General features: G+C 37.8%; 1 protein-coding gene across 6 annotated transcripts in view; it reads left to right on the forward strand.

Annotated features, from left to right (window-relative positions):
* The window catches only part of slc8a3.L (solute carrier family 8 (sodium/calcium exchanger), member 3 L homeolog), a 172,101-nt gene that overhangs the window by 44,407 nt on the left and 103,800 nt on the right, over positions 1-23,894 (forward strand). For all 6 annotated transcript variants that reach the window (XM_018231102.2, XM_018231104.2, XM_018231103.2 and 3 more), the window contains exon 2: positions 18,558-20,384. In XM_018231102.2, the coding sequence (XP_018086591.1) occupies positions 18,619-20,384 (1,766 nt within the window). In that variant the 5' untranslated portion in view covers positions 18,558-18,618. The remainder of the gene's footprint in view (positions 1-18,557; positions 20,385-23,894) is intronic.

A 23,894-nucleotide genomic window follows, 5' to 3' on the forward strand; every position in this document is an offset into this window, starting at 1 on the left:
CTCAAACCCAGGTTACATTTTCATGCAATAGATGCAGATTTTAATTTGCAGATGAACTGGAATAGTCTTAAATTCACAGTTCCAGTTCTGCTAAAAAGAGCAGAAAGTCATTACTCCCAGTACAATTATGGAATCTACTATCCACAATGCTCTGGATCTTTCTGTAACTTGGATCTTCATACCTCAAGTCTGCTAATAATCAGTTAAACATTAAATAAACTCAACAGGCTACTTTTGCCTCCAATAAGGATTAATTATATTTTAGTTTGGATCACATACAAGGTACTGTTATATTATTACACAGAAAGGGGACATTTTTAGAAATAGACTTACCTATTTTACCTATTTTATATATAAAAACAGGACCCCATTTAGGTGAAATAATTGCCAAGTGCAAGGGGCATATAAAACAAGCACAGAAATGAAAAAGGAAATTTCCTTGTGTGGCGCAGTCAGAGCTGCTTTGAAAATCTAAAGGGATATATGTGCCACAACTCTATTTTGTCATGGTTTTCTTCTTTTTTTTACCTGCCATTCAGTTGAGTAACCAGTGACCTCTTGGTGGCTTCTCTAATCAGTCACCATTTGTCCACTTGGGAACCATGATCCTTTCAGCGTTTAGTATCTTTTTTAAAACACTTCAGTAATCAGCTTTACAGTACTTTAGGTGATCTCGATTGGATAGTTATCCCCTGACTTTTGCTTGTTCTTACATTTATTCTGAAAACAAATAGGTGTTCATGTCTAATACTTTCACAACCAAGGTTCCCTGTGGTCAGTATAAGTTAATGAATGCATTTAATTGGGGCGACTGGAAATTATATAGTATAGTTCTCATATTTTTGATTACATTGGACAACATTTAATATTCACCCATGTCATCGAAGATATGAGAAATTATAACGTTCACAGATAAATGTTGACGTTCCTCAAAGATTTTGTTTTATTTACTGCCAGCATGATGAGAGATATCAGATATATGGTATTAAAGATATGAAATAGATCCAAGCAATCTGACATTTAGGTATCTTCTGCTGTTCTTAATCAACATTTATTTGGGGAATGAAAATAATATTGAGTATTCAGCAGAAGTTCATTCCAAGCTAGTTTTCAGAGCTGGATGCAATATTCACAATAGCCTATTGATTTTGGAATTGTGTGCACTGTCTTTCACAGCAAGGGATCGTTGTAAATGGCTAATCAATACTGCTTAATCTTTTTTCCTCTCAACTCCCTTTCACTGTCTTTACCCAGGTCTACAAACCCCTAGTCAATCTAATTGGAAACGCTATTGTCTGTACATCCAGGAAAGGTTCAACTCCGTTCAGATAACAGGGCTTCGGCAGGTTTCATGGTTATCTTGGTTTCGTCCTTTACCATTCTTGTTTTATCTGTGAGCTAATTCTTAATTTTTTTGTAGCAGCAGTTGAAAAGGAATAAACTGTCTGTGAGGCGCTACCACAATTGCCTAACGAGTGTGTCAACCCCATATTTTTTAATACATAATTTTAAACAGCAGCCATCTGGCATAGATATCACTAGCACTTTCCTCTGCTACTCTGAGCCATCAGAAATCAAAATAAATCAAAAATAAAAGCATAGGGCAAAATGACCCAATCTTTTGGGTCATTTTGGGGTCATTTTTGTTTTTCAAGTGCACAATAACCCAAAATGTATGTTTTCTAGTGCACAAATGCATTTTAATTTAAATTGGTATCATTTTATACATTGTTGTAACATTGATAAAAATTATCAACAGTCGACATAGGGTTTTAATGTTTATATAAATAATTATGGTTGCAGGACTAGTATTTTTGCAGGAAGGCATGATATAATCACTTATGAGAAAGTATGAGCATGCATTCATCTGACATAGCTATCATTAGCACTTTCCTCTGCTATTCTGGACCTTCAAAAATCAAAAAAAAAATAAAATAAAAGCAAAGGGCAAAATGACCCAATGTTTTGGGTCATTTTGGGATCATTTTTGTTTGTTTTCTAGAGCACAATGACCCAAAATGTTTGTTTTCTAGCACGTGCAAATGCGTTAGGCCCTTAAATCTTTGGACAGAGACAACTTTTTTTTCTAATTTTGGTTCTGTACATTACCACAATGAATTTTAAATGCAGTTGAACTTTCAGCTTTAATTCAGTGGGTTGAACAAAAAGATTGCTTAAAAATGTGAGGAACTGAAGCCTTTTTTTAACACTTCATTTCAGGGGCTCAAAGGTAATTTGACAAATTAAAAAATGTTCATTTCTACTATGAGTCTCTGGTCTCCCATTTTAACGCACTTTTTGAATTCTGAGTGTTCTAATCGCATTGATTCATTTCACCCGCATAAATGGTCCCCGGCCTTACCGGGTCCTATAGGGGATCCTTGAGATATCTGTCATGACACAATTTCATCCAAAGATGTTGGGGTTTTCTCCTTTTTTATGGTATTTTGCGCGAGCTATTTCTTTGCAAGGATTTTTTTCAACCTTCCTAACTGCAGCAGCTTTCAGTTGCTGCAGTTTCAACTGCATCACATGTGGTTTGTTGATTTTCGTATAAAATTCATTGTGGTAATGTACAGAGCAACCAACAACTTTGAAAACAGAAACTTGTCTCTGTCCAAAGATTTATGGACCTACACGTGTTATATATTTGGTAATATAATATACTGATTTCATCACTCTCAATATTTTAAGCGGTCGCCAGTATATACTCTCATATTAGTTCCAAGATGAGCTATTCACAGTAAGACTTTATTTATTCACGATTGATGTTAATTAATAGTAGTTGGCGCTCTATCCAGGAGGGGCGGAGCATTGGCATCACCGCTACCAGTTCTGTTCTTGTTGTGATCGTTAATTCTTTTAAAAATCACTGTTTTTCGTCATTCCTTTAAAGGTAACATTTAGTGGAAACACATGTTAATTGTTATACACTTGGTCAGCTTACAAACGCTCTTAGGTAATGTTACAAAAGGTATTTTTCATTATTGCTGCACCTGATTGTTTCTTCCACTCAAAGGCACCGCTCACGTCCAGGTCCATGGTGCGTCACGTCTAACCTAAGTGAACGCCAATAAACGGTCTGAAAAATATTGTTATTTCTTTCGAGCGGCGGATGAAATGACATGTACCTCGCGCAGTGCTTTATTTTTTCTAGTATATTTTTTATGCTTCTCGATATTTTCTCTTTTCCAATGACCACCCATATCAAGGGCCTCAGAATTTGCGCTCCTAACTTCGAGTCGATATGATTCATTGGAACCTGTTTTCACCACATTTAAGGGTCCCTCCCTTAAGAAATTTAGATTTTCATTTTTTTCACCGGACGGGAATGGTCGATTCGAAGTAGATAAAACTCGACATTTCGAAGTTTTTTTTGGCTACTTCGCACCAATATCTGAAATGCGCGGTCTACTTTGTCGCATTTCTTTTTCGCGCAACATCTTTAAACGACTGTCGAGGTTGCAACGCGCACTCTCTGGATTGTCTTACAAAATTTCGTCTAGCACTATCAGATTTTTCATCCCAGCACCATTGTGGTCCCGATAGTCAACAGTACTGTCCTCTTTACACCTAAATATTTACGTACCTTCTTTGACCGCGCTCGGGTCCTTTAACTAGGTGTCGCCAGCCTTTTTCTATCTGGGTCCCTAAAGCTACTCTTGAGGCATTTCGCAGGATTTTTTCAATTTGATATCCTACACACCCTGTGGGACGCGGCACTAATTGGTGCTGAACGCGTCGTCCTTTGCTACGGATCTGACTTGTTTCTACTACGCAACATTAGGTAAATTTTAATCGTGGTTCCGGACTGAAGATTATTCGGCAAGATTTATTGCCTTCTCGCAGTATTTTGTCATCGACCACTCGTACTATCTGCGCTAAATGCACATTGGGTCTTCGACTTCGATATTCCCGTAAGACGGTATGAATGGGTTATTAGTGTGCCTATGTTTCTGCAAATAACATTCTGTAAAGGGTTCTAGCTGCGTAACCCTCGACTATTTCGTTAGGATTTTCTATTTTTCGCCAATAATTTTTCACGCCACCCGCGCAATAGTGAATGTGGGGGTCATTCCCCGCCCCTGAACGTGTTACGGGTTAAATCTTGGGTACGCGCTGTTCTAACAGTTAATCATTGATGGAGTCAAATTTATCACTGGTCTAAAGGAATTATGTGGCTCATTAGTGCTGTAATTTTTTAGGTTACATAACTCGTCATTATATAATTTGGTACGAACACGCGCAAGGCTGATTGCTCGATTTTTGCAGGATGGGAGGAAGTATGGGTTTGTTTTAAATAGCACTAGAACTGTATTCATTAATATTAAGTCCAGATCTAGAGTTATGATTGTTAAATAAAGGCACACAACCTCTGATCTTGTTTAAGTACAACACTGTTCCAAGGCCCTTCTTGTGTCCTTATGAATCTTACGTTTTGAGAACATTGTTTTTTTACCGTTTGCATGTGAAGGATCATATAGTGGTTTGGGATTTGTTATCTTCACCTCCAAAATATGGAAATGCCATTTGCCATAGTGTCCTTTTTACAAGAATAATTGACTGAGTTGCTTTTTGTTTGTAATATGTCAGCACTACCACATGTTCACTAATGTTAACTAAGTTAGCATAACTCTTGATGTTGTCTTTTATGGGATTAATGTTAAAATGATTTTTTGAAAAGGTATGGTGTGGTGCTCCAGATTAGAGAAAGGTCACAGGTGTTTTTGCAGCGAAATGACACGTTTCTCCGCTGGTGAATAAATTCGTGAAACTCTAACGAAAATTTGCCGGCGTCAAGAATTTGTTGACGTGCGTTAGAAAAGTTGCTTGCATCAAAACCATCGCGCGTCAACACTATTCGGATGCCCACCGACTTTAATGCCGGCATCAAAATTGATGCGGGCATCGATTTTCGATTTTTGCTAATTTTACGCTACAAGTTACAAGTTCTTTTTAGCATCATATAAAGACAAGACAAAGCTGCTGCTACAGTTTACAGTCAACATATTGCAAGTGATAAACGCTTGGGCCACCAAAAACACACTTTTTAGGCTAGGCTGTTCTGCACAGTTTTAAATCTTTTTTTTATTTTAATTTCAGTATAGATTCATTGCCCCTTTTTGTTTTTTCTCCTCTTGTTTTTGATGTCTATCCTTTTTTTTTTTTTTTTTAAATTTCTAAATAAGTTTGGTGGATTGAGAGAAGGATAAGTGTACTAAAGTAAACTAGTTGAAACAGCATGTACATGTGTGAAGGTTATGTGTGAGTGGGGAAGATGCTTAGCGCATTAAGAACAGGGAAGCCTAGTTTGACTCATCTGTCAACTCCTTGGGGAGATGCCTGAAGATGCATTAAGCTGTGTGAACACTTTCCAGTGAGTAATCACACTCCCAATTCCTGTAACAGCCTTCAGAGTGCAAAAATGTGTTTTCCTCTTAAGGGATCATAAAGGAATTAAAGAGCTTTTAAGTTACTGGCGTAGGTTTATCGTCTGGTAGTTTATCTGTTCGTCATGACCTTGAGTTTGTAGAGGAGAAAATAGATTGCCTGCTCTGTGGGGCAGTTGTATTGTCAAGCATTTAATGCTTACATACAATGCAATTCTTGACATTTTGATGGTATAACCATGATGACGAGCACCCCTATAAATAATAATCTATTCCAGCTAAATTGTTCTCCATATGTGTCATAAAATGATTACCGTAAAGTCGTTAAGTGTGCTTTCCATTAACGAACCACTGTGGTGGCTTAAGTGCAGTCCCAACACCAACCTCAGACTTTTACCATGCTCCCCACCCACTAGAATACATTATCAGCTCTCTATAAGACCCTCAATACTCTTCACCAACCCCTAATACTCTTCACTAACCTCTTGTTAGTTGCCTACATGAGAGAAGGAAGCAGAATGCCATTCACTGGGCTGTACACAGAACTATATCATTGTATTTAACTCTGTTGGCATAAAATATGCCTGGCAACCTTGCGGCATTCCATTGGAGTACTACGTAGGGGTATTCCAGGAAATGTCCATGTGCTGCCTACCTCTTTATACTTCTGTATGCAGTACAGGTATAGGATACGTTATCCAGAAAGTTCCAAATTATGGGAATACCATCTCCCATTTTTATCAAATAATTAAAACCTTTAAAAAAATATTTCCATTTTCTCTATAATAATAGCACCTTATACTTGCTCTCGACTAAGACATAATGAATCCTTATTGGAAGCAAAATCAGCCTATTTTAAATAATTTTTAGTAGACATAAAGTATGATCCAAATGACAGAAAAACTCCTTATCTGAAAAACCTGAGGTCCTGAGCATTCTGGATAACTGGTCCCATGCCTGTACAGCCTAATACATGGGGGTAAATTTATCATAAAGGGAAGTTAGAGATCTCCACAGTCTCCTAGAGTGAAATTCCGCCTCTCTCCATTCATTTTTATGACATTTTTAAAAGAGTATTTATCAATGGGTGAAAGTGAAAGTTCACCCTTTGATAAATATGAATTCTAAAATGTCATAGAAATGAATGGAGAGCAGACTGTGGAGATCTCTAACTTCACTCTTTGATAAATATACCCCATAGAGCTCTGCATACAGAGTTAATCTCCATAAATGTGCTTCACTGAGAAATGAAAAAAAAATGCACTTTTTAATCTTGCCCCATTTTTTTTGTAAATGAGCCCTATAGCACCTTGTTTGGTTAATTGATTTACACTGAATATCACAAATCAATGTTATCTTATTATAAACCACAGAACTCTGAATTTTTTTTCCCACAACAAAAAAAATACATATCTTTAACATATTTTTTTAAACCATTGATTTATTAAATTCCATCGATTTTTTTTCCCATTCTACCTTAAACCTGACAAACGTTACTTTGAGCAAGAGGCACAAAAATAGCCTGAACATAAACATGCCATTGCCAACTAATGTAATGAGGAAGAGTTGAGGGGTATTCTTATATGACACAGAAATGAAGGTTAGAAATTAAGACTTTTTAAACAAACCTTCTTTCCCAGTTACAGAAAGGGGCCTTAGGGCATTATGGGTCAACAGTTAGAATATCTGCCCAGTCATGATAATAAATAGCTTTCAGTCTGCATTCAATCACAAGGAGCTCTAGGCTGCTTAGACATTTTTATTCATTCTCCTGTTCATCATAGCAGCTCATTTTTCAGTGCGGAGAGAACAAGAAATGCAATTTTCATTTACAGCATCATAAATATTTTCATTTGTCTATATATTTTCTTTCCCCATCTTTCTCAGTCTCTTCCTCTTTCTATTTTTTGTTTTTTTTAAGGCAAGCCTAGTACAACTTCCATGACCGCCTAGATCACCATATAAAATTCATACTATAATTCAGAAACAAAGGAATCAATTTGTCTGTAGCTACTTTTATACCAATCACATTCAATCAGGAGACATATACTGGCTGACCAGCACTGATTTGCAGCCAGTTCTTATGCAGAGATTAATTAAATTTCATTTCGACTTGATACAAATCAAACTGAGCTTGATTTGTGCATATTTGTCACTGTATGCACATAAAAGAACCCTCTTAACCTTGGAATCAGCAGTCTTTGGTCCCACCACTGTTACAAAACCTGACAACCCCACCAAGACTGAAAAAGCCTTAAACTGGAGTATTCCACCTCCCCCAATGACTGCCCTGCTGCAAAAAAATACATATAAATATCTATATATAATATAATATAAATATATATATATATATATTATAAATTATATTATATATTGATATTTATATGTAAAAAAAACCCCCTGCAAACTACAGGTGTGGGACCTGTTATCCAGAATGCTCGGGACCTGGGGCTTTCTGAATAATGGATCTTTCCGTAATTTGAATCTTCATACCTTAAGTCTACTAGAAAATCCTGTAAACAAGGGGGTTACTTAGTATATGGTGAATGCAAAAATTACAAAAAAATCGGAATTTTTCGGAATTTATTATCCCAGAGGATGGAAAAGTCAGAATCAGAAAATCTGGTATCTCAGACCTGTCGAAGTTGCATATAAGTCAATGGGAGAAGTCCCAATGATTTTTTGATGTGCGCTGGGTTTTTAGTGATATCCCGAAGTTTTCGGAAAAATCCGAAAAAATCATGAAAATCGGATGAAAAATCCAAAAATCGTGAAAATCCGTTTTTTTTACGATTCTTCTGGATTTTTTCCACCCAAACAACATTTTTGGGAAAGTGTATTAATAAATAAGCCCAAAAAACCTGTGCGGATTTGGTAAGAGTTTTTTTCAGAAAATATTGAGATAAATTCGGACTTATATACATAACCCCCTAAATAATCACAATAAGCTGTTTTTGCTTCCAATAAGGATTAACTATATCTTAGTTTGGATCGAGTACAAGGTACTATTTTATTATAGAGAAAAAGGAAATCATTTTTAAAAATTTGGATTATTTGGATAAAATGGAGTCTATGTGAGACTGCCTTCCATAATTTGGAGATTTCTGGATAATGGGTTTCTGCATAACCGATCCCACATATATATTAGGGATGCACTGAATCCACTATTTTGGATTCGCCCGAACCCCCGAATCCTTTGTGAAAGATTTGGTTGAATACCGAACTGAATCCGAACCCTAATTTGCATATGCAAATTAGGGGTGGGATGGGGAATTTTTTTTACTTCCTTGTTTTGTGACAAAAAGTCACGTGATTTCCCTCCCCACCCCTGATTTGCATATGCAAATTAAAATTCGGTTCGGCCAGGCAGAGGGATTTGCCCGAATCCGAATCTTGCTGAAAAAGGACGAATCCTGGCCGAATCCCAAACCGAATCCTGGATTCAGTGCATTCCTAATATACATATATATACAAAAAACACTGGCCTGGTGCACACAGATCACTGGTAAATGCCCAGGTGCTGGTACATAAATTTGTACATAATAAAGCATAAAGAGGTACACACTCATGGGTCTTGTGTTGCAAAAAAAAGCTTTAGTGTTTATTCTAAATAAATATAAATGAATAAACACTAAAGCGAAAGAATTGAGCACATTGGGTCTGAATTTTGTGCCCAGTTTAACACCCATCAATTGTAAATGAGTCCTTTCTTTACATAATTTCCACCTGATGTGGGAACCAAGCCTCCTTCCTTTGTCTGGTGCTATTCTGGTCCTTCCTTTGTCTGGTACTAATTCTTTTCTTGGTTCCACAGCTTGGCTTAGAATGTTACAAAGAGTTTTCTTTCATTGATGCTCATCCAATTTCTGCACAATTTCTGCAAGTGGCAATGGAGCTGAAGGGCAGCCCTCAGTAGCGTTATACTTAGTAGGTATTGATTGTTTTGAATAACAGAAACCCCAGTAGCATTCTAAGAAAATGGCAAATCTATATTTATTTGTTTTCAGATTGTTTTAGTGTAAGAAATATGATTAGTTTGTTGTACATGGTAATAAGGGGGGTGAGAACTGCATTTGCTTTTGGTTAAGTCGTGGAAAGCATACTCTTGCTGGTGGCTAAATGAGCACCAACTTGACTCTTATGTAAAGTGTGTTGCTTGATCTCCTGCAGGATACTGCATCTTCTTTTTCTTCTGAAGACTACACTTTTTTTCTGCAAATTTATATATTATTAATATTTTCCTAGGCTGAACTGGTTCTTGTGAAGTATATGTACAGGGCTCAACAGTTTATAAGTTACAGCTCTGCTATTTGCATGGCTGGGCCATCCATATTGTCATTCCTGAAGTCTGTGGGGCAGACAATAGGATAGGGCAGAAAAGCCATTTGCTTTGGGCTCCTGTCTTCTCAGGGTCTATGGGGTAGAGAAAGGGGGGGGGGCACGTAAATGTACAAAGGAAACATATTATGATTTTATTCTTAAATATGTTTAAACTGCATTTGTCTACATGTTGTCCGGTAGCAAAACTAACACTGTAATTATTGACAGGAGGCTGAAAATTTAATTCCGGTACACTTCAATACAAGCAAAAGGGCCTAGACCATAATGGTATGAACATCCTAAACTCAGACAGTTAAAGGGGTTGTTTATCTTTGCGTTAACTTTTAGTATGATGTAGAGAGTGATATTCTGAGACAATTTGCAATTGGTTTTCATTTTTTATTATTTGTGGTTTTGAGTTATTTAGCTTTTTATTCAGCAACTCTCCAGTTTAGTATTTCAGCAGTCTGGTTGCTACGGTCCAAATTAGCCTAGCAACCTTGCATTGATTTGAATAGGAGACTGAAATATGAGTAGATGAGGGTTTGAATAGAAATATGAGTAATGAAATAGTAGCTCTGTAAAATTTGTAGCCTTACAGAGCATTTGTTTTTTTAAATGGACTCGGTGACCCCTATTTGACAGCTGGAAAGAGTAAGAAAAAGTCATTCAAAAACTTTAAAAAAGAAAAAATGAAGGCCAATTGAAAAGTTGCTTCAAATTAGCCATTCTATAGCATACTAAAAGTTATCATAAAGGTGAGCCATCCTTTTAACATTTTGAAATGTCCACATCATTATGGCCTGCAACCTTTTTTTGGACTGAAGTGTTTTTGAAGTAGAATTCTCAGCCATTCTGCAAGAAAAAGAAGAGCTCTGTGAGAGCTTACCCTGGTGGTCTTGTGGGCCGGCTGGGACGCCTGCCATGCTGCTCCTCTTCTGTTCAAGTGCTGGTTCCTTAGGGTGTGCGTGGCGCGCATCTCCTTTTCTTATAGGCGCATTGACGCTGGCGTGATGACGTCAGTACGCAATGGTGTGAAATTCAAACACTATTCAAAGGGAATTCCCTGTACTGTTCTCTGCCCATTATTGGTTCATCCTAGTGAGTTCCTGGGTGCTATTCCTGTATAATCCTGTTATCTGATTCCTGTTGTGACCCCTGCCTGATTGACTATTCTAACTTCTGTGATCCTGACCCCAGCCTGGTAATCTGACTATTCTACACTCTGTAACCTGACCTGTACCTGTTTGGACAACTCTTGATTGATCTCACGGCTTTGACCCTTGCCTGTCTGACTCCGCTAGAATTCTGCCCGCACCGACCCGGTCTGTTTGACTATGATTTTGTAGTGAAAGGCGGCTGTTAAAGGCGGAAGGAAGATCCGAGACCAGGGAGCTTAGCATTGGTTCTGGAGCTAGGTGCCAATTTGTGACAAGTTCTTATTCAAGGGTAAGGTAGAAAGGGCATTGGTCTCATGGAAGGGGGCTTGACCATAAAATGTCCTTACTTACTGGTACATGGTATAGCATGCATATATTTTAGGCCACTTCTAGGCCCCACCCTCAGGCCAGTAGTATGTACACCTTCTGGCACTCTGATCTGCTGCTGACTCAGTGGGCTGGAGTAGTATTACTACCAGTTGGTGGAAGGATCACTGACTCCAGCCAGCATGACCCATGGAAACCTTTTTTTCTTTTTGTCCTTATCAGGAGTCGTACTTATAGGTTGAGGGTGGATTAGGGGAAGTGAGAACAAATTCTTTCCATCCATGACCCCCCAATGGCAGCTGTATATCAAAGGCAATGGTTGCATGACCCTCATACTGTCTGAGGGTTTCACTGATCATATACTGTGGTGCATAAATGTGCACTATATAAATAGAGGATAATAAATAAATATAAGGCCTTTGTAATGCCTAACCTGGATTATGCCTATGTCAGATTTCTAAGATAACCATTTTTTTAAAAATATATCCTTACACAGTACAGGGTTTCAGAATGATGCTGCTATAGGTTTTATGTTGTACAATTTGACTATTGAGTCCATAGTAAATGAATCCTTGTTCTACAATACTGTCTGTTTTGTTTTTTTTGCTGACTTTCTATGCATGGTGTATCGTGTAAGAATAGCCTTGGGCTGAAGCAGAGATGCTGGAGAAGTGACTGGCCTAGTGCAAGATTTGTTCCTGTAATCTCCCAGTATGGATGAATTAGCTGCCACTGTTAAGAGCAAGATGATTGTACTTGCTCTCCCTGCAATTGGCTAATAACAATGTATAAGGAATAGTAATATAGCTAACAAATGAGAGATATTTCTGTAATTGCTATGTTTATGTGCACATCTGCACAGTAGTCCGCTCATGAGTGACCTGGGAAAATAGCCAACGATTAGGGATTGTACCCAATAGCCAGTTGGTCAGTAGGGATAAATCAATCACGATATAGCAGCCGTATTTTTATCTGTTTTCTGTTGTACTAAATTTCCCTAATTTAGACACTGTATGCCTGGGCATTGCAAGCTTGATTACTCACAACATTACTGTGTGCTTGCCTGCATTTTAGGTCAGTGCTTTTATGCTGCTTCACCAGATCAGTAAGATATTGCATGTCACAATTACTGTATTGTCATCCATTTGTCATCCATTGCAGTATTTAGGCTGTTTCTGTGGATTATAATATATATATATGCTGTTTGGGCTAGAGCACACACAATCAAAGGATCACAACTGCCTGAGTGCTGGTTATAATTTAATGTAAAGGTGCAAAAAGGAAGAAATCGCACTCACACTTTGTAATTCAACATGTTTCTGTCTGTGTTGCTAAAATTACTGTGAGCATTTATGTGAGGTAACAGTTTATATGTTCTTCTGAAACAGGGCCACAAGCTAACATTTAATGTGCCCCATGATATGGCTGAATCAATAAAGCCAAAGATGTCTAGACAGAAGGCAAACCTTTTATCAAGTTCATCATAATTATTATTATACAAGCTTTGGACTGAGCCAACAGGGGTGACACAAAAGAAAGATTAGGAAGTAATCAGAGCAGAATAACTGTTACCCTTGGCCTGTGCAAAGTATTCTGTAATATTTTTAAAAGCAATCTGATCTGTGATGCCAAATAAAAATACCGTTGTGTTAAGTAAGGCATTGACAGATGGGTAGCAATGTTAGTAGGCTTTATCCACTGCCATCAGCAAAATGTTGTCTCGTTGTCTACCTATGGTTAATGTTTTAATTAGGCATGATCTATAGAAGCATTTCATTGGATAATATGCTCTCTGTGCATTATTAGCCTTACATGTAGGGGATCTGTTATCAAGAATGCTAAGGACCAGGAGTCTATATATGTCTATACCTTAAAGAGATACTGTCATGGGTTGACATTTTTTTTCAAAACACATCAGTTAATAGTGCTACTCCAGCAGACTTTTGCCCTTAAATCCATTTCTCAAAAGAGCAAACAGATTTTTTTATATTCAATTTGTGAAATCTGACATGGGGTTAGACATATTGTCAGTTTCCCGGCTGCCCCAGTCATGTGACTTGTGCCTGCACTTTAGGATGGAATTACTTTCTGGCAGGCTGTTATTTCTCCTACTTAATGTAACTGAATCAGTCTCAGTGGGACTTGGCTTTTACTATTGAGCTGTTATCTGGTTACCTTCCTATTGTTCTGTTGTTAGGGTGCTGGCGGGGGTGGGGGGTGGAAGAGAGGGGGTGATATCACTCCAACTTGCAGTACAGCAGTAAAGAGTGATTGAAGTTTATCAGAGCACAAGTCACATGACTGGGGGCAGTTGGGAAATTGACAATATGTCTAGCCCCATGTCAAATTTCAAAATTGAATATAACAAAATCTGTTTGCTCTTTTGAAAAATGGATTTCAGTGCAGAAGTCTGCTGGAGTAGCACTATTAACTGATGTGTTTTGAGAAAAAAAATGTTTTCCCATGACAGTATTCCATTAATTTTACTATTCCAATTGAATTGGTTTGCCTCCAACAGGGATTTAAGGAGAAGGAAAGTCCTTTCCTTTTATACTTGGGGGTGCCAAAAGTTAGGCATCCCCAAGTGATTGCATTTACTTACCTGACACCCTCGGCTGGTGCTTCTATCAGGAGAAAACTGCACCGGTCCGAGATTCTTCCAGCGAACACCACGGAGCAATCGTCTTTTGGCGTCTTCTTTCTTCTCGTGGCTGTGCATGCGCAGTGGAGCAAAGAGCCGAACTTTAACGAAAAAGCTGGCTATTTAATTCTATTGCCGATGCATCTGCCCCAGGAAATTGGAAGAAAGAAGAAGCAGGAAAACGATTGCTCTGGGGGATACTCGCTGGAATAACCCCTGGGCCAGTGCAGGTTTCTCCTGATAGGTGAACCTGGGGTGTCAGGTAAGTAAATACCCTAACTTTTGGCACCCCCAAGTAAAAAGGACTTTCCCAAAAATGTGGTCTAGATAATACTGGCTCCAGACGGGAAACAGGTGTCCTTATTAACTGGCAGTCAATTCTTGCCAGGATCGGGGAGTATTAATTTTGTGCTAATCTATTTTCCTCCCCCCAGTCTGAAACTGTATACCCAAGGCATGCAGTAGCTGTAAAAAGTGACACATGCAGATAATCATAAAATGCCTGTGCGAGAGTCTGGAATGACAGAATATTGCCTTCTGTAATATGATAAGCCACAACAGACTCAGCAACTTTCTCTTAGGACCAGTGTGAAACAGGGATGTAGGTTTCACTGCTTTCCCAACTTCACAGTTGATCTCTGAACCTATAATAGTTTATTATAAGTAGATCAACTCTGATGAGAGAAGGAGACAGATCATTAGTGTAGTATTTGACTTTGGATCAATACATTATAGTTTTTTTCTAACCTTTTAAAACTGAGAGCATATTACTCTGTTTCTATCATTTTCCTTCCCAACTGCTAGAATAGAGTATTGGTTATCTTGTTTACATCCTGAATGGTTGCTGCATCTCTTACTAACACTCTGCAAGTAAAGAACCCGTTACACATATAACATGTCATCAATGACAAATTGGCAACTCATTTTGACATCTAAAGGAGCAGATGCCAATTTTAATGCAAACATATTTAGATTTAGATTATTTTTATATTTATGTAAAATATTTTATATTCTAGAACAAGCTTTCTGGCATAGAATTGTTGCAATCATCATAAAATTATTTATTTAAAGGAGAACTAAACCCCCAATAAGAAAAGTCCCTACCTACTACCCTAGGTAGTCATCCCACCCTGCTTCTCCCCCGCATAGTTCATTACCACTGAATGTGTCCCCAGTACATTGCTCACATATCGGTGCTGCTTAAGCGCAGCTGAGCTAATGGGCGCCATCTTCTGGATCTTTGGTCTTCTTCGGGGTCCTCTTTCCTTTCGCAGTTCATGAGAGTTTTGGAGCATGCGCAGTTGTATGAACAGGAGCACTGCTCCAACTGCACATGCACCAATACGGTGCTCTTTACAGATGAAGACTTGGAACATGGCGCCCATGAGCTCTGCTATGCATAGTCTGCACCGATATATGAGCAATGTATTGGGGACACTTTCAGAGGTAATGAACTATGCGGGGGAGAAGCGGGGAAGGGAATATTCAGGGTAGTAGGTAAGGGCTTTAATTCTGGGGGGGGGGGGTGTTTGGTTCTCCTTTAAGGAATAATAGTCCTGCCTGCCTTGTCAACATTTCTGATCTTCCTCTTATTTTTGTTTATTGGCCCCCTGTTTTAAGGTTAGTGGTAATCAAATTGCTGCTCTGCTGACAGTGCATGGGTGGCCTCCTAGAACCTAGAACAGTGAACCTGACATTGAAGGCCCATGCTCACAATAATCAGATGGAGGCGATGGCAAATGATGTAGTAGTGGTTATACAGGTTGTTGCAGAAAAAAAGCTGATGGAAAGAACTGATGGAATTTGTCCAAAACTGGGGCCCACTATGCCCTGGGCCCACCAGGAGATCTTTTGGTACTATAGTGGACCAGGGTGAGAACTGGGAAAGTTAGGGTAGACTGAACATATAGTGCAGGGGTTCCCAACCTTTTTTTTACCATTGTGACAATTTTAATTGTAAAAAGAGTTGGGGAGCAACCCAAGCATAAAAAAGGTAATTAGAGGGCAAATAAGTCTAGTAGTAGTTATTAAAAATGCAACGTATGAAAGAATTTGATATGTATAGTTGTCTGTTGTTGAAACAACTGACTGGTTTGGCCCTGGGAAACATAACAAAAACATTAGTACAGTTGCTTGGGGGCATTAATCTTGTGACCGCATCTCTTGAGGGAATCGTCATCAGGAAATGGCCATGATTATTAATTTACTTATACCTTAATACATTAAACCTGTGCTGCATAGAATGTGTCCTGGGAAAAGCCTGCCTAGAATACATAATCTGTACTAGGGCAGTCTAAATAATATAAGGCGTTAGTCAGAAAGAGGATCTGTTTCGGCATTCAGTAGTACAAATCAGTAAAATAGTTGCAGTTAATGAATTATGAGACACTGGTGTTGCCTCTGCTGTTGCATTATATGGGCTGCTGCATGCTGTGCAAATCTAGTTGCAATAGACAACTTGCAAAGGCTTCCAGTGATGCCCTGCCCATATATTCAGTTTTGACTAATAGGTCTATTGAATTCTTATTGCACTTGCTATGGCAGGTTACACATTTATTATGACTTATACAGCAGTCCCGTAGGTTATCTTTTAAAAATCTTGTTCTAAAGTCTTAAACCATTCTAAATGTGCTTATGTATATTTATTTGCATTTGATTTTGCGTACACAAATATTTATTTTATTAGTCAATACCTTTGTTGACTGCATTCATTTGAAAGGGTAAAATGAAATGTTTAAAAAATCATAAATGCTATAAATGCAGCTAATGTATAACATCTGTTGAGTTAGCCTATGTGGTGCTTTATATATATATATATGTGTGTGTAAACAGGGTCCGACTGGGACACTGGGCAAAAACCCGGTGGGCCCCATAAGCCCAGACCTGCTCCCTGTGTGATGCCTTTTGCACAGCTTCTGACCTTCCTCTCTGGCCCCCGGCACATCCACAAGAGGAATAAGATAGTGGGGGGGGATGCGGCTCAGCAGGAAGTCAGAGGGGCTTTGCATTTGGGGCAGGGGTTCTGGGGGGGGGGTGGACCCTAGGCCCTTCAGTCCGACACTGTTTGTAAAAAACATTAAATAGTAATTGTGCCATGTTCAAAAGTTAGACTCCCCCTAGTAAGTCTGTATTTAGTTATGCCCTTTGGCACAAATCACAGCCTACAAACGCTTTTTGTGTCCAACTAAGAGTCTAATGGTTCTTGTTGTAAGAATTTTGCCCTTGTAAACCACTTCTTATTCTGAGAGATCGTCTTGGGCCAGTGTCCTGCATGTTTAAGGTCTTCCTACAGATTTTCAAAAGACCTTGAAGGTCATTTCAGTTTCCTTTTTTCAAGTAGCTCATGGTAATTTTGATGTATGTGTAGGATCATTGTCTTGCTGCCTGAGGCAGATCCCCCTTTCAGTTTCAGCTTCATGGCTGACAGTAACACATTGGTATCCAGAATGTGCAGATATTTAGTGGAATCCGTTCTTCAATCTACAATTACAATATTTCCTGTGCCACCAGCTGCCACACAATCACAAAGCATAAATGGATGTTTGTGATAATGTGACAGTTAAGGTTTGCTCCTAATGGCTCTTCCATGCAGATCATATTTGTGCAAGCAACACTGCACGGAATGGTTTAGCAGCATTCCTTTTTGCAGGTCCCTTGCCATCATATGAGGGGTTGCCTTTGTTTTTTGCCCTTTCAGAGCTTTCCTTGTCTTTCACAGTTTCCTTTACCTGCCATTTCTTTATGGCATTATGGACAGCAATCTTTTTATAACCATTCCCTGCTTTGTAGGTATCAATTGCCTTCATTTTCAGATCATCACTCAGTTGCTTAGAGGAGCTCATAGCTATTAAATGACATCTCAAAGTTGCGGGTGTCTGAGATGTTATTAAGCTCTGCAACTGTCAACAAGTGACAACTCCTAATGGCTACTAAGGGATAGATAGATGCAGATAGATGCAAAGGTCAGGTGTGTAGTCTATTAGGTAAGCATTTTGTTTTAATTGGGACCCCGTTCTACTTAGTTGACAATGTCTATTCTTTAGGGGTCCCTTAGTGGGCAGGCACTGCCAACTAAGTAGTATCGATCCCTGTGATTTCTAATGGCTGCACTGGCTGGAAGTTTTCTAGTTTTTATCTGAAAATATACAATAAGCTAATTAGGGTTAGGTACCTTGAAAAAACTGTGCAAATCACTGTAAAGTTTTTGCACATGCCACAATAGCTATTTTTTCTTGTTCTACACTGTTTTAAAGTTGGTGAAATAAAATATAACTGTACATTAACATTTGCAAATATGTTGTTTAGTCAGGGGTGCATTCACCTGTACCAACCCATGTTTCCAACCTTTCAAAATGTAATTTCATTAAAAATCTTGTGAAATGTACAAACTTGCATTCAGACATTCCAAAATGATCTCCTTTGCCAGAAACTTCTTAGATGGAGATTTCAAAGTATATTCCTCAGCACCCAGAGTTTCTCAGACATTTTACATTTATCAATATAGCAAATGTTCTTACAGCAAGCCTTTAAGTTATAGCTTACTTTTGCTTCCCTTTAATGAAAAACTGATATATGATAATGCACAGTAGGATTCATGAACTTTGCTTCTATTAAAGTAAAAAAGAAGTAAGTTTCTCAAGGGGCAATATAATACTAATGTTGGATGGAGAAAATTGTGCATTTCAAATCTGACCTGATTTTCTGTTTCTTCTCTTTCAGGTGTCTGTTCCATCTTTTAGAAGTTTTACTCGGCTCTAGCAGTTCCCAGTTAAATTTATGTATGGCTCAACTAAAGTTGCAGCCTCTGGCATCGTCCTTTCTTCATTTTGGACTGGTCACGTTTATCCTTTTCCTTCAGAGTTTGCATGTTGATGCTGGTGCCAGCCACAATCCCGAAAATACAGTACAGAATGACACTTGTTCAGGATCATATGAGTGCAAGGAGGGTGTCATTTTACCGATATGGTACCCAGAAAATCCATCTATGGGGGATAAAATTGCCAGAGTCATTGTGTACTTTGTGGCAATGATTTACATGTTTCTTGGCGTCTCCATTATTGCAGACCGCTTTATGGCCTCCATTGAAGTTATAACATCACAGGAAAGAGAGATTGTCATAAAAAAGCCCAATGGAGAGACTTCTACTACCACCATTCGGGTATGGAATGAGACTGTCTCTAACTTGACCCTCATGGCTCTTGGCTCATCAGCACCTGAAATCCTCTTGTCTTTGATTGAGGTATGTGGTCATGGATTTCTTGCAGGTGATCTTGGCCCATCTACTATAGTTGGAAGTGCAGCTTTTAACATGTTCATTATTATGGCACTCTGTGTCTATGTCATACCCGATGGAGAAGTTAGAAGAATAAAGCACCTCAGAGTATTTTTTGTCACGGCCGCATGGAGCATCTTTGCATATATATGGTTATACATGATACTTGCCGTGTTCTCTCCAGGAGTAGTGCAAGTCTGGGAAGGTTTACTCACTTTATTTTTTTTCCCAGTGTGCGTTGTTCTTGCATGGGTGGCTGATAAACGCCTTCTGTTCTACAAATACATGCACAAAAAGTATCGTACTGATAAACACAGGGCAATAATGATTGAGACAGAGGCAGATCATCCAAAAGGGATTGAAATGGATGGAAAAGTGATGAATTCTCATTTTCTAGATGGGAATCTCTTGAATATGGATGGTAAAGAAGTGGATGAATCACGAAGAGATATGATTAGAATCCTTAAGGAGTTAAAACAGAAGCATCCTGAGAAGGACTTGGACCAGTTAGTAGAAATGGCAAACTATTATGCTTTGTCTCATCAGCAGAAAAGCAGAGCTTTTTACCGTATACAAGCCACTAGAATGATGACAGGAGCAGGTAATATTTTGAAAAAACATGCTGCTGAGCAGTCCAAGAGAAGTTCCAGCTTGCAAGATATCTGCATAGATGAGTCCGAGGAGTTTGTGTCGAAGATTTATTTTGATCCCTGCTCCTATCAGTGTCTTGAGAACTGTGGTGCTGTTCTTTTAACAGTGGTGAGGAAGGGCGGTGACATTTCAAAAACTGTTTTTGTTGACTACAAGACAGAAGATGGCTCAGCCAATGCAGGTGCTGATTATGAGTTCACTGAGGGGACATTAGTCTTCAAGTCAGGAGAAACCCAAAAGGAGTTTTCAGTTGGGATTATTGATGATGATATATTTGAAGAAGATGAGCATTTCTTTATAAGGCTTAGCAATATACGAATAGGGGGGGCACCAGAGCCAGCAGAGATCAATAGCTTTAGTTATCCAAAAGCTGTCCTTGTCTCACCCTATGTTGCTTCAATTACTATCTTGGATGATGACCACGCTGGCATATTTACATTCGAATGTGACATAATACGTGTTAGTGAAAGCATTGGTGTCATGGAGGTTAAAGTTCTTAGGACATCAGGTGCTAGAGGAACAGTCATAGTGCCATTTAGGACAGTTGAGGGGACAGCCAAAGGAGGTGGAGAAGATTATGAAGATTCTTATGGAGAACTGGAATTCAAGAATGATGAAACTGTGTAAGTAATTTCCCATTTTTATATTCAGCTTTATTGTATTTATAGATTATGTAAATCAAAATGTAACACTACTAAATAGTGTTTTTCTCAGTTCCTATATTTGCAAAACATTCCAAAAATAAAGTTATGATCTTGCAGCCATTTTATTTTCCATAAATGTAATTTTTGAAAAGATTTCCATGCATTTAATTTTTGGAAAGACTGAGACTTAAGTATAAATCTGAACAACATTGATGTTGGTGTTGGTGTAAAAAGTAACCTTATCTGTTCACCAAAGAAGTGATAGTTAGGGAAATTGTGGTTATTAATAAAAAGTTTTTATGGTGCCAAAGCTTTCCTTTCCTTAAAGTGCCCCAGTTGGTGCTATGGTAACTTATAATGATTAGTTCATTATACTATAAAATCTTCTACTATTATACCATGCATCTTCTGGACTGTTTTATCTTTAATTTATATAACTGTTTTTGGACTTTATAAAGCTATTCTGATCACTGTGACAAAAATATAGTTTTAATAAATGACTATAAGCCAGACATCAGGAGGCCAGTATCCATCTAAATGATATCAAGATTGTAGTAAACAAGCTGTCTATTCAATAATCAATACAATACCAGTGGGGTAGAGTAACTTTAACTAATAAAAAACAAATATTTCAGTGAGTTTGCTAGTAAGTCATACTCCTGCTGGTAGAAGCTGAGTTTTACTTTGGGTCACAAGCTAATAGTTTCTTATAAAACATGTCAACTGCCTCACAGGATCAAAACAGGTTTCTATCACAAACCTTAGATGGCAGGTTGTTGATTTGCCATGGATAGAACTGTTATATTAATTGTGCAAAGTTCTGGACGTTCTCCAGACTGGAACCAGCTACATGTGGTAATGTATTTGTGATTACACATTCCTATGTATGTATGTTCAGTTTTTGCAATTTAAGGTATGATCTTGCTGGGCTTAGTTTTTTAACGCTAGCACTTGGTAAGTGATAGACTGATGTTTTTTCCAGTCACTTATAATAAAAGTTATATAGAAGGTATATTAATTATACACAATGAGCCTGTTTGTTTGTTGCTTCATATAATGAAAATATATTCTCAAATGCAAGTAGATTTGATTGATAAAGCAATATGAGTGTTAGCAGCAGCACTCATGATATTAAATCGACCAGGTTTTTTTGAACAGTGGCACGAGAACTGGCTGTTGTATGAGAGTTATTCAGTGTCGTCCATGGTTTATTATTATTCCAATAACCCTGTTTAGCTTAAGTAAACCTTTTTTGTCATTATGCTCAAAAAGATATTACAAAAAAAGTGAAGTAAATGACCTTGGTAAATATATTTTACTTGTGTTTATTTCCAGTTCAGAGGATGTACATAGTGTATTGTTAACATGCCAATTTTCATACAATGCAGAATGTACATTGAACAAATGTTCTGAGCACACAATACATTATGTCTATTTAATCGCAAGGTAATGGAAAGCACTCTGATTTAATACAAAGAGGGCATAATTCCCTTTAAAATGACATGGATATGTTCCAGATTTTGAAACAAAATGTGTCAGTACCATTTTAAAACTTAATAGCACTAAACCTTTGCTCCTCCAACCATCATTACTTTACAGTGCATGACTTCTGGGTTTAAAATAATCTTGCTGATAGGCTTGGGCCCAGTGGGCAAGAGACAAGGATTACTTTGGTGCTCCAGCCTATCGAATTTTTGCTCTGCCCCTTAAATCTAACATCGTGACTGTAGCAGTTTCTGGAAAAGAGAAGTCCGACACTGGTAAGGTGGTTAAGAGGAGGGCAAAAAGTTTCTTCTAGACAGTATCAATAGAATTATGAAAGCTGATATAGTGTTATTAACACGTTTCTGAAAAAAAAACCTGTAATGTATTAGTATGATTGTACATTTAGTCTATATATATTTATTTATTTATACACATATAACAACGAAGGGAAAGTTGTGCTCACCACTGATTTTTAAAACGATTAGGCGGGGGTGCAATGAGGCTGTGACCACAAAATACATATAGACAAATACAAGAGTCCTCTGCACTCAACCCATTATCAATATATTAAAGACATTGAGACATTTTGTACATACAGCTACTAAAAAATGCCTTACCCTTTAAACAAAACAGGGATTGTTTGTCCATATATTGCAATATATTTAAGCTGGCCAACTACGTCAAAGTCATCCCATATCTGGCCAGTCCTATGCTCAATTTTATCTGATTCATTAAGAATTCTATTGCTTCATTATACGATTATACATACATACATATATATATATATATATATATATATATATATATATATATATATATATATATATATATATATATATATATATATATATATATATTTCAATGCAGAATGACAGCACTCCAAGGAATTTGTGACAAAATTATTTATCAAACAAAAGGTAGGTTTATTGTATCCTGATACAATATTAGTATTATATATGTTTGCGATCTGCCTTTTTTACATTAATCCACAGACAAAGTAGAAAAGCTTGGTTTCGATTTCTTTGTTAGCTCCTTGTCTCCTTGGGCAAGTGACTTTGCCAGGTCCAAAGGCAGCAGAAATGTCATTATCAACTGTACGAGAAAGGGACTTGCTGTGCTTGAATAATTCTGCATACAGCCTTGCATAAGACTTGCAGAAAGCAGTTTTATACAAGAATAATGATATTGATGTTGGAAATAAGCGTGGTTTATTTTACTTAAGACTATATAAATAGCTGCTCCTATCATCTTTGGTTCTTGGCTTTTGTTTTAATGAGGTAAGGCTTTGCAGGGTTAATGAACAGCTGCCATGTAGCCCCCCCCCCAATTAGAATTTAAATTAACAGATAAAAACAGATGCTTCATGATTGGTAAGAAGAATCTATATGTCTGTGTTAATGTTTTTGCTTGATAGGTGGTTGACCAAAAATGTTACATTTCTGGCATCCAATGTTCTGATGACCAATAACACCAGATACAGACTGAAGTTGATCATTAGCCAGAGGGCCACTTTGGGCATCTTTGTGTTGTGCTAAGAAAACGATGAATACAAAACCATAATATAAGGCCTTATCATGAATGAGAAATACTGCATTTTAGTATAAATGATATACAAACAGATCTTATTGATGCTGTGAAAAAATACATCATATTGATATTGTAAAAAATATTTGCAGGTTAGAAACATTGCATTAAAATGTGTATCAGTCATGATAAAGACCTGTAGTACCTTGATCTTTGTTATGGTGTTGAGGAATTGGGACACAGCAGGTCAATTGGGCCTGAAACTGTAAACAGTGCCGATGAAATTGTTACCCAGTGCCACAAGTTAAGCAATATAAGCTGCTAGCGTTCCAAAAAGTAGGATCTTATTTTCTGTTGATTGCAGATTTAGTTTGGTAATTTGGCTAATTTCTACCATATTGCCCTTTTTGAGACCGGACATGATTAAACACTTAATCTACTGGTGCGGCATGTTTGTGGTGCATCAAATCATGTGTTGGC

This window comes from Xenopus laevis, chromosome 8L, assembly GCF_017654675.1.
Source record: "Xenopus laevis strain J_2021 chromosome 8L, Xenopus_laevis_v10.1, whole genome shotgun sequence".
NCBI lineage: Eukaryota > Metazoa > Chordata > Amphibia > Anura > Pipidae > Xenopus > Xenopus laevis.